Consider the following 13,572-nt stretch of genomic DNA (forward strand, 5'->3'; position numbering starts at 1 on the left):
AGTGTGATCAGGGTAGGGAGGATGCAGGAACAACAAAATGTAAGCAGGAGAAGTGTGTAGGATAGAAAATGACAGAGGCCAGTTATATATATAGTTGGAAGAGCAGGAAAATGGAATGTGTATGGACAGGGATACAGCAATATGAAGGGCAAGGAAAGAGATTGTGACAGGCATGAAACCAGAGACAAAAGAAAGGCAAGTGCAGAGGTAACACAAAATTTAATGAGCCAGGGTGGGTGGCTAGAAAATGGTAGGATAGAGAAGGTGTGGGCAGAAAGCTGGGTGGGTGCAATGAGAGTATATAAGGCTTTAAGAAGGGAGAAGCAGGGAGACTGTTTAGGGGCATACAGCTAAAGAGAAAAGGGGCTAACGTTTAAAATAGGTTAGTACTGGAGAATGCTGGAGCTAGAACTTCCTATTGAAGTTCTTAAAAATTTGTTTGCTCATTAGCTTCTTCAATAATGGTTTGGGCTCTATGAATAAGAAAATACCTATGGAATTTCTGCTGACACAGCCAGGAATGGTTGTCAATACAGAAAGTGTGCAACAGAACATGGAAATGTGTTGAAATTCATAGTGGAAAACAGATCAAAGCCTTGGCTTAAGAATACATGTATTTCTCCTGTTGGTTTCTCTGTCAAACTACCAACCAAGAAAGAGGAGGACCAGTCTATATTAGTTGTTCACTGCGTGGTGTGTGTGATATGGTTATATTACCCAAAAAAGCAAATACGATTTCAGGTTATTTCAAGGTATTTCTGATATAGACAAAAAATCCCCACCCAAGTAACCAACCAACCACACACACAAAAACCAAACAAACCCAAACAAATAGACCCCAACAAAAAAACCTGAGGCTGTGCAAGAATTTGGCTCACCAAAACAAAGCCAGGGAGGAGCTGTGGGAGTGCTCCCTAGGACAACAGGGAGAGAAACTCAAGGGGGCAAAAGGCATTCAAACTGAAGCCAAATGCTGATATAAGAGTAAACAGGTATAAACTGGCCATGAATAAATGTTGTCTAGAAATGTAGATACTTAATATTAAGTATTAATAATTAATATTAGTTAATAATTGTCTAATGATTTTAAATATAAGTAATGAGATTCTGGAGCAACCTTTCAATTGAAGTAGAAAAAGCAAAAAAACTCAATGTGTATTCAAGATGATACATATGTGGGGATTTACATGGCATGGATAACTCAGGTCCTTTTCCGAGATTTCGATTGTGTGTTGTGTTTATTATTTTTACAAGAGGAAAAGTACTGTACTACTGCCTAGAACATTTGCCACATAGCAAAAAGCTAATTGTAGTATTTTCTTTTACCTTAGATAGTTTGTATATCTGAAACTTGAACACTTCTATTGTTAAGGAACATATTTACATGCAGCAAAGTGTTTATGATAAGGACTGCAAGCCCATGAAATCATGTTATTTAGCATAGAATCTACTCTTTTACTTATAGGACTCCTCACATTTAACCCCCCTGAAAAAAACTGCACAGTTCTTTTTTAGATACTGTCTGTGATTAATAAGTGGAGTTGGTGGAGGGTGTGATAGAGTGGGAATAGAAATTTTGAACAAAGACGGACCCAGAATGTTTTCCTTAAACTGTAAGTAAGAGTGCAGGTGAAAAGTGTTGGTGCTGGCCACTATTTATTCAACATAGCGTCATTCAGTGATTTATTAATGAAAATAAATACCCAAAGCTAAAAAATACCGTTATAAGGCATGATCCTGTACCTACTAATGCTGGTGAGAAGAGTACTAGCAGATATTGGGTCAAGCTGATAGTAGAGTATCAAAGGTAAAGATCAACTATAATATATCCCCCACAAATGACATTTTCCAAATCACATTCATGATTAAGTGTATTTTATGTTATTGGTAAGAGAGGGATCCCAGGTTAGATCCACATGAAGTTCACAAGCTAAGAGTAGATTTGGGGTTAAGGGTTTCTGGAAAGCTTCTGACTGTGTGTGCTTTGCTTTTGCTGATAACGTTGACCTCTTATTCCCAAGTCCTTAAGCTGACCAAACTATAGCATTGAGGCATTTGAAATGGTCATAAGCTTTGGCAATTCAGTATTTGATTGGCTCTAATCACAGGAGCAAGGAAGACGAATGGGGTCTTGGGTCAACTCTTTCCTGCTCAGAAACCATATTAGGGATTAGCAATGCTACTGCATTAGCAATTAGCAGCATTTCATACCAGTACCACTAAATATCATTTGCCTGTGTTTGTTTTAATAAAATAATAAATCTTAGGCTTCAACAGCTCTGTTCTGGATTAGGGGCGCTGATGGAGAGCGCATCCAAAGTAATAAGGCCATCGTCCCCTCCTTGTCAAGACCTGGAAATTCCAGGTTCTCCCTCCGTTAGTTGTCATCGTCAGAGAGAGGCGGACTGCTCAGGTAGCCGGGGAAGTGCAGATGCAATGACATCAGCCCGAAAGAGCAGCAGGCTGATGCTGTGACTCAGAGCACTGAACGGCTTGTTTGTGCTTGTGACAGCTGGGTGGGGGCATCCGCAGAGCACATCTCTACTGTATGGTGGTTGCAAATCTAGCTAAAGTAGTGATGACAGAAGTAATCGTGGCATAAATAACAGTAATATGGAGTTGAATTTTGTTCTTTAGTGCTTTTCAGACTGCGGTAACAAAGGTGCTTCACAGAAAGATGAGTTAGATTCCGGTAGCGCAGTGAATTTGTAAGCAAACAAAGCACCTGTATAAGTTGAGTGTGAAGTACAATTATCAGCACCAAGTAACAGACCTCTTGCTTGATTCTTGATTACCCAAATTGCAAAACAGGTAGAGGTACTCCTAGAAGAGGTACTAACAATGACCCGTAGGTACAGCCTGCCCACTGCCACCTCATTGCCTCTTGTTTTAATTTCTGTAAACAATATCCACAATGTGCTGTCTCCTCTCTGGAGGAAGGGCCCTTATGTGAGTTGTTGACAATCTAAGACAAGCAACAGAGCAAAGATATGGAAGGGCTGTAACCCAGCTGAAATCTTACTGTGTATGTACTGTAGCTTTCAGAAGTACAAACTCTAGGATAGAAGGGTGTCAAGTGCAATTTGTGCTTTTGCAAACCATCAACCATTTTTCCTTTGTTCTTGTTGAATAAATATGAATCGACACTACTTGTCTGTCTCTCAATTCGTGTTTAAACTGTTTAGGCAAGTATGCATTCTGGGGAGAGATTTGAACAAGAGCAGAGGATTATGGGAACAGAAGATGCTTGTGTGGATTGGGCAACATGAAAACAAATGCATGAGGGCAGGATAAATAGCCAGCTCCCACTACCACTGTAGTGAAGCTGGGGAAGGTTGGAGAAAATGTGAATTGACATGTAGGATGAAGGCAGAGCTCTGAGCTTTAAGGACAAGGGCAAGTGTGGGGAAAAGAGGAGCTGGGGAAAGGATGTAAGAAAAAGAAGGGCAGACCTGTGGCAAAGATCTCTTCCCCTGCTGTGTTTTCAGTGGGTTTCTGAGAGGCCTGAGGGAAGAAAGAGGTTTCAGGAATGAAGGCAGGGAAAGACATGAGCTTGATGATGGCTCTCAGTGTGCGGGCAGGAGGTGAGTGGTGGTGCTGTACTGTAAGTAAATGATGTCCCCAGTGACATGCAGTAGCAGCTGCTCCCCTCACCCTCGCCTTTATACACCTGCCTGCCTCTCAGCTGTCATATACTCCCTTGTTCCCTTCTTTCACTGCATCTAAGAAAAATAGGCATAGCTCCAGGAGCTCTTACAGGTGTAAGCACTTGCCAGCCTCTGTACCTGCTGACCGTAGAGGCTGGGAGGGATGGAAAGGTACCTGCTTTTGCTTTGCACAATTCCAGCCCGGCAACTGATTTCATGTCAGCTCTTCCACTAAACTGCATTATAGCAGTTCTGTGTCTGTGCTTTCTTCTCTAGCCTTGCTGCAAGTGCAGGAAAGACGACACAACAGGGAAAGTTCTGTGTGGGATGTATGGAGATCATTTCAGTAAATCGGCTTGTGATGCCCCTGATTCTGATCTATTTACAGGGAGGCAACTCCAACAACCTTCGTAACCCTGGTCCAAGTGAAATAAGAACTCCTTATTGGGCTGGATGTTTGCTATTTTGTAATGAAGGAAAAATACTCATTCCAAATAGCTTGACTTCTTGGGCTCAAACTCAGCAGTAAACCTGTCACAATTACTGGCAAGGGTATGCATTGTAGAAGTAACAGGCATTTTATGTCTATTCATCATCCTTTTTCTGTAGTACATTTTCATGTGTGTGGCTATGTTTCTCTGAAACCCTTCAAAACTAAAGAAATCCCTTCATTGCATCACCATATTTCCCTCTTACTTAATTGGGAGGTAGTCACATATGGGCTAAAAAAGTGGAGGAAGAGAATAAAGGGTAACTGAGGGTGAAGTCAGTCTCCTTTCATAGCTAGGCTAACATGTCAGTGCAGTCCCTTTCACAGAGTCTTCAGATACGATTCTTCTGTCTGAGATTATCTTCCGGTGGAAAGATCTGTCTAGCCCAGGTGAGGAAATGCTTCTGAAGCTCCACTGGTCTCTGAAGAACCTAGTGGTTAGGAAGGAAGAAATTGTTCTCTGTAGCTTCCAGAGCAATGGCTGAAAGAAACCTCTGTGACCCCCACATCCACTCTATACTTGAGCAAGTCAGAAGGTTCAGGTAGCGTGGGAATCCTCTACGTGAAGATGACCTCTGTCCATACCTTTCTTGCCAAAGCAAATAGGAGGTTTATACTGTGCCATAAAACTGCATCCAACCCTCTGAACAGCATTCCTGATACACAGCACTCCTTATTCTAGAGGAGATCTCAGTTCCACTGGGAGTGGGCTTTGCCTGCAGAAAGTTTGCTTACTGGAAGGTTGAGAGAGAATTTGGTAATTTTGAGAGGGTGGTGTGAGGACAACATGCATTAATGATGACCCTCCGGCTGAGGAGCAGAACACCATTAGCCCATCAAAAAGAGAAGGCAATATGTAAGTGACAGTAACATAAGAGAAAAACATCTTTTTATTTCCCTAGCGGTAGTTTGCCACAACAATTCCTTTCTATATTCTTCCTTCTTTTCTTCCAGGATTCATTTTATATATCTCAAGCCTGAAGAAAGATAAGTATATAAGCGTACAAGAACTAAATTAGCACCATATAAGACTTATTAACATTAAATAGAGGAGAAAAAAGCTGAAAAAATACGCACTGTTGTAAGGTTTCCTGGAAAGCTTCCGATTGTGTGTTTGTACCTATAATTTCTTTAATTTCTGGAAGTCCTATACAAGACTCAGCAATCCCAGTAACTTCTACTAGAATATAAGTCTTTTCTCCCTGCAGGGGTTCTGCTGTGTCATAGCTCCAATTCTGAATTGCAGAAAAATACAGAAGGAGAGAATATTGAGTGTTTTCATATACAACATGTTGATGTAGCGGCATAGTTGCATATGACAATCTTCACATGCACAGCACAATTTTCCCATCCCTCCAGGAACTTGTAATAGTGGTAGTATCCATGCAGTGTTGTTGATGACAATTCCAGTATACAACAGCCAACATTATGCTCTTTCTTTAAGAACCCCTAATGATGGAAGGGTTTTCAAAACTTTATAGGAAATTTCTGCTTTAGCAGTCTGTCTAGTTTCAGCTTCTGTTTTATTCACGCATGCTTTGTCAATATTAAGCTCTTCCCAGAGTCTGCTCTCAGTTGAGAACTGAGAAGGACTCTTACTAAATTCCAAATGAACCTGAGCATTTTGGCAAGAAACTGTGTTCTAAAAAAAAAAAAATCAAAGAAGTGACATTTTTCTGTTTAAAACTATACTTCGAGGGGCTGGGAGGAGAGCTCAGAGGTGGAGGCAAGTTCTCTCATTGGTAGCAAGGAGAAATACCAAGTCCCCATGATGCTGGCAGTGAGTCTTCACAGTCCCTACGTGACCTGCTAGTCAGTCAGAATTTAAAACAATGTGGCACATGACTAGGAGACGTTTACCCTTTTTTGTGTGTGCTTTTTTTTTTTAAAGTACACTTCAAAGCCCAATATGATACTGTAAGTGCGAACATCTACTTTTTTTATTTATTATTAGCATCCTTATGCTTGTAAACTCAGACTGTCTGATGGGAGAAAGAGGCAATCCCATAGGACAGCACAGCATACCAGCAACCAGGGGGAATTACTCATTTTCTAAATGCATTAAAATAAAACTTCGAAGATGTACTGTACTTGCAGTCTGTCAATTTTAATTTTTTCCCCTATTTCTTTCTGACTTCCCAACTATTCGTGTTGCTAATTTGTAATAGTAAGGAGTAATTCTGACTACTGTAGTGAACTGGTAGTGGATAATGCCATGTGTCAGAGGGGAGCTGATCTCATTTCAGATAGGAAATGTCGGTGGCTTACTGCTTGGCACAGGATAACTCAAAGTTTTTTGAATTTTCTTGTGAAAATTTCAGCTGCATCTGAAAGGGCTTAGTGTTTCCTCTGATCAGACACAAGCAAAAACCAGTGAATGTAAAAGCAGGTCACTCTTCACCCATTGCATTTCTGGATGTTGTGAGACTCCGAAGAAAGGCACAGGCCCTGTGTGAGAGGGTGGTGGCTGCAGCAGGCAATGGGTAGAGATAAAGGGAAAACAGCCATCCGCAATGTTCTGAGATATAGAAAAAAAAAAATGCATGCACCTAATCTGCCACACTTTACGCTACATACAGTGTCAGAGTACTTCAAGTCTCATACCCCAGGAAATCTGCCAAGGAGGGGAGGAAAGGCTATGTGCTAGTTCGTAATCCTATGATCATTTCTTGCATAGTTTTAGGTTGCTACTCTCACAAGTTATATTTCGTATTCCCTGTAGAATTTGTTAATCCTCAAGTTGAATGGCAAGTTAGATCCTAGTGTCAAGGGGTCTACCTGAGACATTATCCAGCATTTGATATTTCAACGGCGAGGGCAAGAGGCACTCCAACAGATATTCTAGATCTGAACCGCATCTTTTAATGGCAATGTTTTGAAGGCATTTCAGCTTTATTACTGCAGGAAAACGTCTTCAAAAGTTTCCTGATTTACTATTCTATCTTAAGAACAAAGGGAGAAATTTATAGAAGATCAAACAGATAAAAATAGACTGAAAAGACAGCAGATGCTGTTGATTTACTGAAGAATTCAGAACCTTACATTTGGTGGCTATGTTGTTTGCTGATACCACAGTTTTAGTGCTAATAACCTACACCCAAGCTGCACATATTATGAAGCTTTTTTATCTCTAGTTTCTTGTGACAAGTACAAACGGATTTTAAGTTGCTTGCTTTACCTTTTGTCATCAGAAACATTAATGATGATGACGTCTGAGGTTTATTCATTTCTCGGTTCATGTTCTTAATTGCCAGATGAGAGATGGGAAGGGGCCATATGCGTGATACATCTAGATATAATTCTTTAAGCCTTGGCACAACACAGTATTGACCAAAGACAAGTTGCTTGCCCTGAACTTCAGCATGCAATTATTCAAGCATTCACATAATGCATCTCTTCGTCTGCGTGGAGTCATAACTCTCAGCCAGAAGAATTATTACCAGTAAAAGCTCAAATAGCTGAATGGCAACATTAAATTCTCAGTAGAGATCTGTCCCCTCTTCTTTTCCCCCCTTCATTTCCCCACAGTGTTTTCCTGAGCTGTTAGGGCTGAAAAAGGCTAAACATGCTTTTTCTTCTTTGTCTCTTAATTCTTTTTATGAACTGTCTGAATAGGTTAGTAGAGTATAACAAAAACTGCATCCTCTTTCCCAGAGAGTGAGTGCTGCAGTGCTCTTTTCCCAGGAAAGAGGAGCTGAGTCTGGTCATCCATAAGGACGGCTATTTCACTGGGCATATAGGGATTCATTTGCTTGATTTCTTCTGCTCGATTCATTATTTCAGGGTAGCTGTCTGTAGTTGGTTTTCCTAACAAACTGTGTCTAAAATGATCACATCTTTTATCCATCCATCTCGTCCTAACATGAACTTGCTGCTGCCTATTTTCAACCAAATGTAACTCGAGGTTTCAAGATCCTAGAGACATTAAATTTATATGTTTTTCTTAAAGACAAGTGATCAAATGGAGGAAAGATGGATTGCTAGCTCTCCAGCTTGCAGAAGTGAGCTCAGTCCTTATTCAATGCTGGAGAATTTCCCCACATTCCCAACCAGGGTGCTTGCCCCTGTCAGAAGCTGAGAGAGAACTGCACTGTCCTGATAGTTTCAGTACTAACCAGAAACATGAAGACCATTTGAACAGGACTCCTTTTTGAACATGAAAATGGACTTTTAGGGGTTTTTTTTCCCCCCTGTTGCAAGCAAACAGTGTGACCTAAACCTTAACTGCTAAGTGGAAGTCATCTCTTCTGGAGTTGACATCCTGGATTGTATTAGAAATAATGTGGCCAGCAGAAGTAGGGAGGTGATTGTGCCCCTGTACTCAGCACTGGTGAGGCCACACCTCGAGTATTGTGTCTGGTTTTGGGCACCTCAATACAAGAGAGATATCGAGGTGCTGGAGCGAGTGCAGAGGAGGGCAACAAAGCTGGTGCAGGGCATAGCAACAAATCATATGAAGAGCGGGTTTAGTTTGAGGAGGAGAAGGCGGCGGCTGAGGGGAGACCTCATCACTCTACAACTATTTGAAAGGACACTGTAGAGAGGTTGGCGCTGGTCTCTTCTCACAGGTAGTTAATGACATAACGAGAGGGAATGGCTTCAAGCTCCAACAGGGTAGATTTAGACAGAACATTAGGAAAGAATTTTTCACAGAAAGAGTGGCCGGGCATTGGAATAGGCTGCCCAGGGAGGTGGTTGAGTCACCATCCCTGGATGTGTTTAAGAGCCGTTTAGATGTGTTGGGGGATATGGTGTAGGGGATAACTTTGTAGAGTAGGGTAGATGGTTGGACTCGATGATCCCAGGGGTTTCTTCCAACCTAGACAATTCTATGATTCTATGAGGTGTGTATCTGCCAGCACTCATCCATCCACTCTAGAATCAACTCTCCTTCATTTAAGGCAACAGGAGCTTTGAACGATTGGACTGGCAAACAATTAGATCCAAAGTGCACATTCTTATGCGGATGTACCCTCCTCTGCTCTATACTAGATTGATTTAGCTTAGTGTTAAGATGAACAAGAACCAGACTTCTAGTATGTATTTGTCTTAGCTTTTATAATGCTGTCCCTTCCTCCTCTATTTCTTTATTGATGCTTAGAAAAGGTATTTCTTCTAGTCTGTGCATGATACAGTAAATTCATAGAACCATAGAATACCAGGTTGGAAGGGACCTTAAAGATCAGCTGGTCCAACCTTTCTTGGCAAAAGCATGGTCTAGACAAGAAGGCCCAACACCCTGTCCAGCTGAATCTTAAAAGTGTCCAATATTGGGAAATCCATCACTTCCCTGGGGAGATTATTCCAGTGGCTGATTGTTCCCATGGTGAAAAATTTTCCTCTTGCGTCCAGTCGGAATGTCCCCAGGAGTAACTTGTACCAATTACCCCTCATCTTTTCCATGTGACTCCTTGTAAAAAAAAGGAGTTTCCGTCTTCTTTGTAGCCACCCTTTAAATACTGGAACATGGTAATAAGGTCTCCCCTAAGCCTTCTTTTCTCAAGGTTGAACAAACCCAGTTCTCTCAGCCTTTCCTCGTCAATATGGCAGGCTTCCCAGCCCTTTGATCATCTTGGTGGCCCTTCTCTGGACCCTCTCCAGCCTATCCACAGCTTTTTTTGCATAGCGGAGACCAAAACTGAACACAGTATTCCACGTGTGGCCTAACAAGCACTGAATAGAGTAGGGTAATGACTTCTTTATCTCTGCTGGTGATGCCCTTGTAGATGCAACCCAGCATCCTGTTGGATTTCTTTGCCACAGCAGCACACTGTTCACTCATATTGAGCTTTTTGTCCACCAGGACCCCCAGGTCTCTTTCCACAAAGCTGCTTCCCAGCCAGGTAGGTCCCAACCTGTGCTGCACTCCTGGATTATGTTTTCCCAGGAGCAAGACCTTACACTTGTCCTTGTTGAACTTCATAAGGTTCTTGTTAGCCCGCTGTTCCAGCCTATCCAGGTGTTCCTGCAGGGTGGCTCTCCCTTCCGCAGTGTCCACTTCCCCACTCAGTTTGGCATCATCAGCAAAATTCCTCAGGGTACACTTGATCCCATCATCCAGATCACTAATGAAGATATTAAACAGTGTTGGGCCCCATATGGATCCCTGGGGAACCCCGCTTGTGACAGGTTGCCAGTCTGAAAAAGAGCTATTTACCACCACGCTCTGGGTGCAGCCTGTCAGCCAGTTCCCCACCCACCACACAGACCACTTGTCTAGACTGTAACGCATCAGTTTCTTTGATTGTGGGGGATTGTATCAAAAGCCTTGGAGAAATCCAGGTAGACAATGTCCACTGTTCGCCCCACATCAACCAGGGTTACTTTGTTGTAGAAGGCAATCAGGTTTGTCAAGCATGATTTGCCCTTTGGGAATCTGTGCTGGCTCTTCCCAGTCACGTGCTTCATTTGACCTGTGATAGCACCTAGGAGGATTCATTCCACAACTTCCCCAGGGATTGGAGTGAGACTGATGGGCCTATAATTTCCTGGATCCTCCTTTAAGCCATTCTTGTAGATGGGGATGACATTAGCCTTCATTGGCCTTATCGTCTTGGTTTGGAGGTCAGTAGCAGATGCCTACTGTAAGATCCCCATTGGAGATGACCCCTCTGATTATTTCGTTACTAAATTATTGGTACTAAATTACTTTGACGTATTAACAGGGCACTAAGGCTTATTAGACTGTGTTAACCTCTTTGCCAATCAAGCCCAGCAAGTGGAAAAAGGTGGTCCTTCAGTCTAAATTACCTGCAGTACCCTTAACTTGAAGACATGAAAGTTATTTCCTTTACAGTTTTTTCTCAGGAAAGTGGAATTCATTTCTCTCCCTCTGACCCCAGTAACATCTTTCCTCCTGGGAAGAGAGGAAAAGGAGAAAGTACCTCCTCATGATTGTTTTTCTTCTCTTTTTCTGTCCTCTTTGTGGCTGATAAAGTAACATACTGGTCCCCTATTATGTCCAATGTCAACTCCCAGTCAAGTTGAATGAATTCTTTTTTTCAAAACCAACTTACAAATTACAAGTTAAGTGATCACACAGTTTTACATCCCTAGAAGGACTAGGCGTAGCTTACTTTTTGTTTAATGTGCTAAGCATCTTTTTGTTTTACTTTGTTTTTTAAAGAAATGAGAAGTTAACGTGAAATAGTAGTCACTTTGAGGCTCTAATGATCATTAACAGTGGAGAAAGAAGCTCTGTCATTTCATCTAGCTGAAATGTATTTTACCCCTGTGATAATATTAATTAATACTTTCTAGTAGCAGTGAGTTAGCTTCATAGTGAAATTTTGTGTAAATGAAAATGTAGCAATACTGGCTTAGGTACTCAGTGTTACTATTAAGCTGTGAGTCAGCTTGTCATATCTGAGAGGGGATTTTTTTTCAGTGCTGGTTTTCTATCACTCCACTCACCTGCAGTTTTGAGGAAGCACTATTTAACGGTCTGTTGGCCAGGCAAGACGCTTGTACCACTCTCCAGCTATTCAAGGTGATGGGTGCCTTTCTGATTCAGTCAGCCATAGGACACATGCTCACTAAAATTTACCGCTTTCTGCTCGGTCACAGGGAAGCTGGTTTTACGCAGCCAGCTGTTTGTGCTGCCCCTGAATACACAGAAACGTGTTCTTTAAAAAGTCTATTTGTCTTCATACAGTAGCTGCATGCTCTATTTAAATCCTTTTATTTTTACTTGGCTCCATATGATCAAATACATACAGGATGTGGCCTTCATACACTGCAAGATAAAGGATTCATCAGAGCATGAAGATACGTCCTCGCTCCATCTTGTTAAAAAAGTGTGTTTGTGTGCGCAGACATCGGTTATGTAACTGTCCCCGGTGCGCAGCGTCGCTGCACGATGCTGGCCTGCCAGGCGCCGTGCGGGGGGGGACATCTACGCGCATTTACAGTCTCACTCGAAGTGCAGCGTTACGTCAATTAGAGGAACAAATTTGGTAGATTAAATTAGCGATGTAACTGAAACGAAGGTGCTTATGAGGCTTTCGGAACTCGCTGATAATGTTCAGAAATAAACAGTATGGGCATCTTGGCACTTTTGAACTAGACCTACAGATGTAATGGTTTTGTTTATTTTCCATGGCTCCTACAAGGCCAATGAAGTTGTGAGGTATGAATCCTTATCACTGTGTGCTCAGAAACAACCATAGCTGAATTAAACTGCTAGAGTTTAGTCAGTAAAAATGCGTAGATTTAACTCTTATACAAAAGCTGAAAACTGAGGCACAATCATGTCTTCGTGTAACTCCAACCACAACTTGACTGTTTGTCTTCATAATATATATGTTGAGGTATCAGGCCAGTAATTCACATGTGTGAATAAAGGCAGCTTCCCTTTGGTTTCATGCTCCCAGGAAAACAAAAATGCAATATGCTTTAGCAAATTGAGTATAAGTCATTCTGTGAGCAATCTGATCACGGAGTCCATGAGAGGAAGATAAACAGATATTTACTTTCTTTTTTTTTCTCTTTCTTCTGCAGAATGATATCACGCCATTACATGTTGCCTCGAAGAGGGGAAATGCAAACATGGTCAAACTCCTACTTGATCGAGGAGCTAAAATTGATGCCAAAACAAGGGTAAGCTTAAGCGTGAATGCTGTGAGGGACTGTGTGGAATTCTTGCCTCTGACCTGTTAGTAGCTGCGCAGCTTAAATCATTCATCTTCCTGGCAGGCTACCATAGCTGCACTGCATTTCTTTGTTGCAAAATGGCTGCAGTAGGATGCCAATAATTTACATCTCTTGAAGCAGTGTGTGAAACGCTATGTATGGCAAAGCTCAGAACAAACAAATTTCCATGTTCTCTGTAGAGCATTTAATTAGGAGCTGCTTCTAGCTACTTGAGGGTAGAGGTGAACGTACAGGAAAATACTAAGACAAGGATTTGATTCAGATATTTCATAATTTGAATGCTACAAGAGTAACTTTGAACTGCAGTGCGTGTTTGCCTTTCGTTATCCACAGGGCAGTGTCAGAGAGCTCAGCACGGCGCTGCTGCTGAGTCTCACGCAGCTTAGCCTCTGCCTGACTGGGTGCTTAGCTGCTGGCTTGGATTTGTCAGCAAACCTGCCAGGCGTAGGGAGGGTTTCCATCAGGGTGACACCTAACTAGCTGCTGAGTGACTTAGAAGTGCAAGGCATATGGTTATATCTAATTGCTGTATTTCCTTACACAGTGGCAAAAAGAGAAGGAAAACATTCACATGTTTGGAAGTAGACCTAGAACTAGTGGTGCTGTCATGGCAGTCTTTGCAACATGCTCCTGTGCATGTGAGGTAACCCTCAGGAGCTGTGCCTGTAACTTTTTGCAATTGTCATTTTCTTGAAATAATAGCTTATTACAGATCCATCTTCCATTTTTAATTCTGTATAATTTCCACCGGAATCATTCTAAACAAAACAAAGGCATAACCTA

The 13,572-nt window shown here is 41.9% G+C and overlaps 1 protein-coding gene across 1 annotated transcript in view; it reads left to right on the forward strand.

Moving 5' to 3' along the window:
* ANK3 (ankyrin 3, node of Ranvier (ankyrin G)) overlaps positions 1 to 13,572 on the forward strand; it is a 209,713-nt gene that overhangs the window by 71,607 nt on the left and 124,534 nt on the right. The window contains exon 9 of the mRNA XM_009889813.1: positions 12,637 to 12,735. Within this exon, the coding sequence (XP_009888115.1) occupies positions 12,637 to 12,735 (99 nt within the window). The remainder of the gene's footprint in view (positions 1 to 12,636; positions 12,736 to 13,572) is intronic.

Source organism: Charadrius vociferus, unplaced genomic scaffold (genome assembly GCF_000708025.1).
Source record: "Charadrius vociferus isolate BGI_N301 unplaced genomic scaffold, ASM70802v2 scaffold738, whole genome shotgun sequence".
Taxonomy (NCBI): Eukaryota; Metazoa; Chordata; class Aves; order Charadriiformes; family Charadriidae; genus Charadrius; species Charadrius vociferus.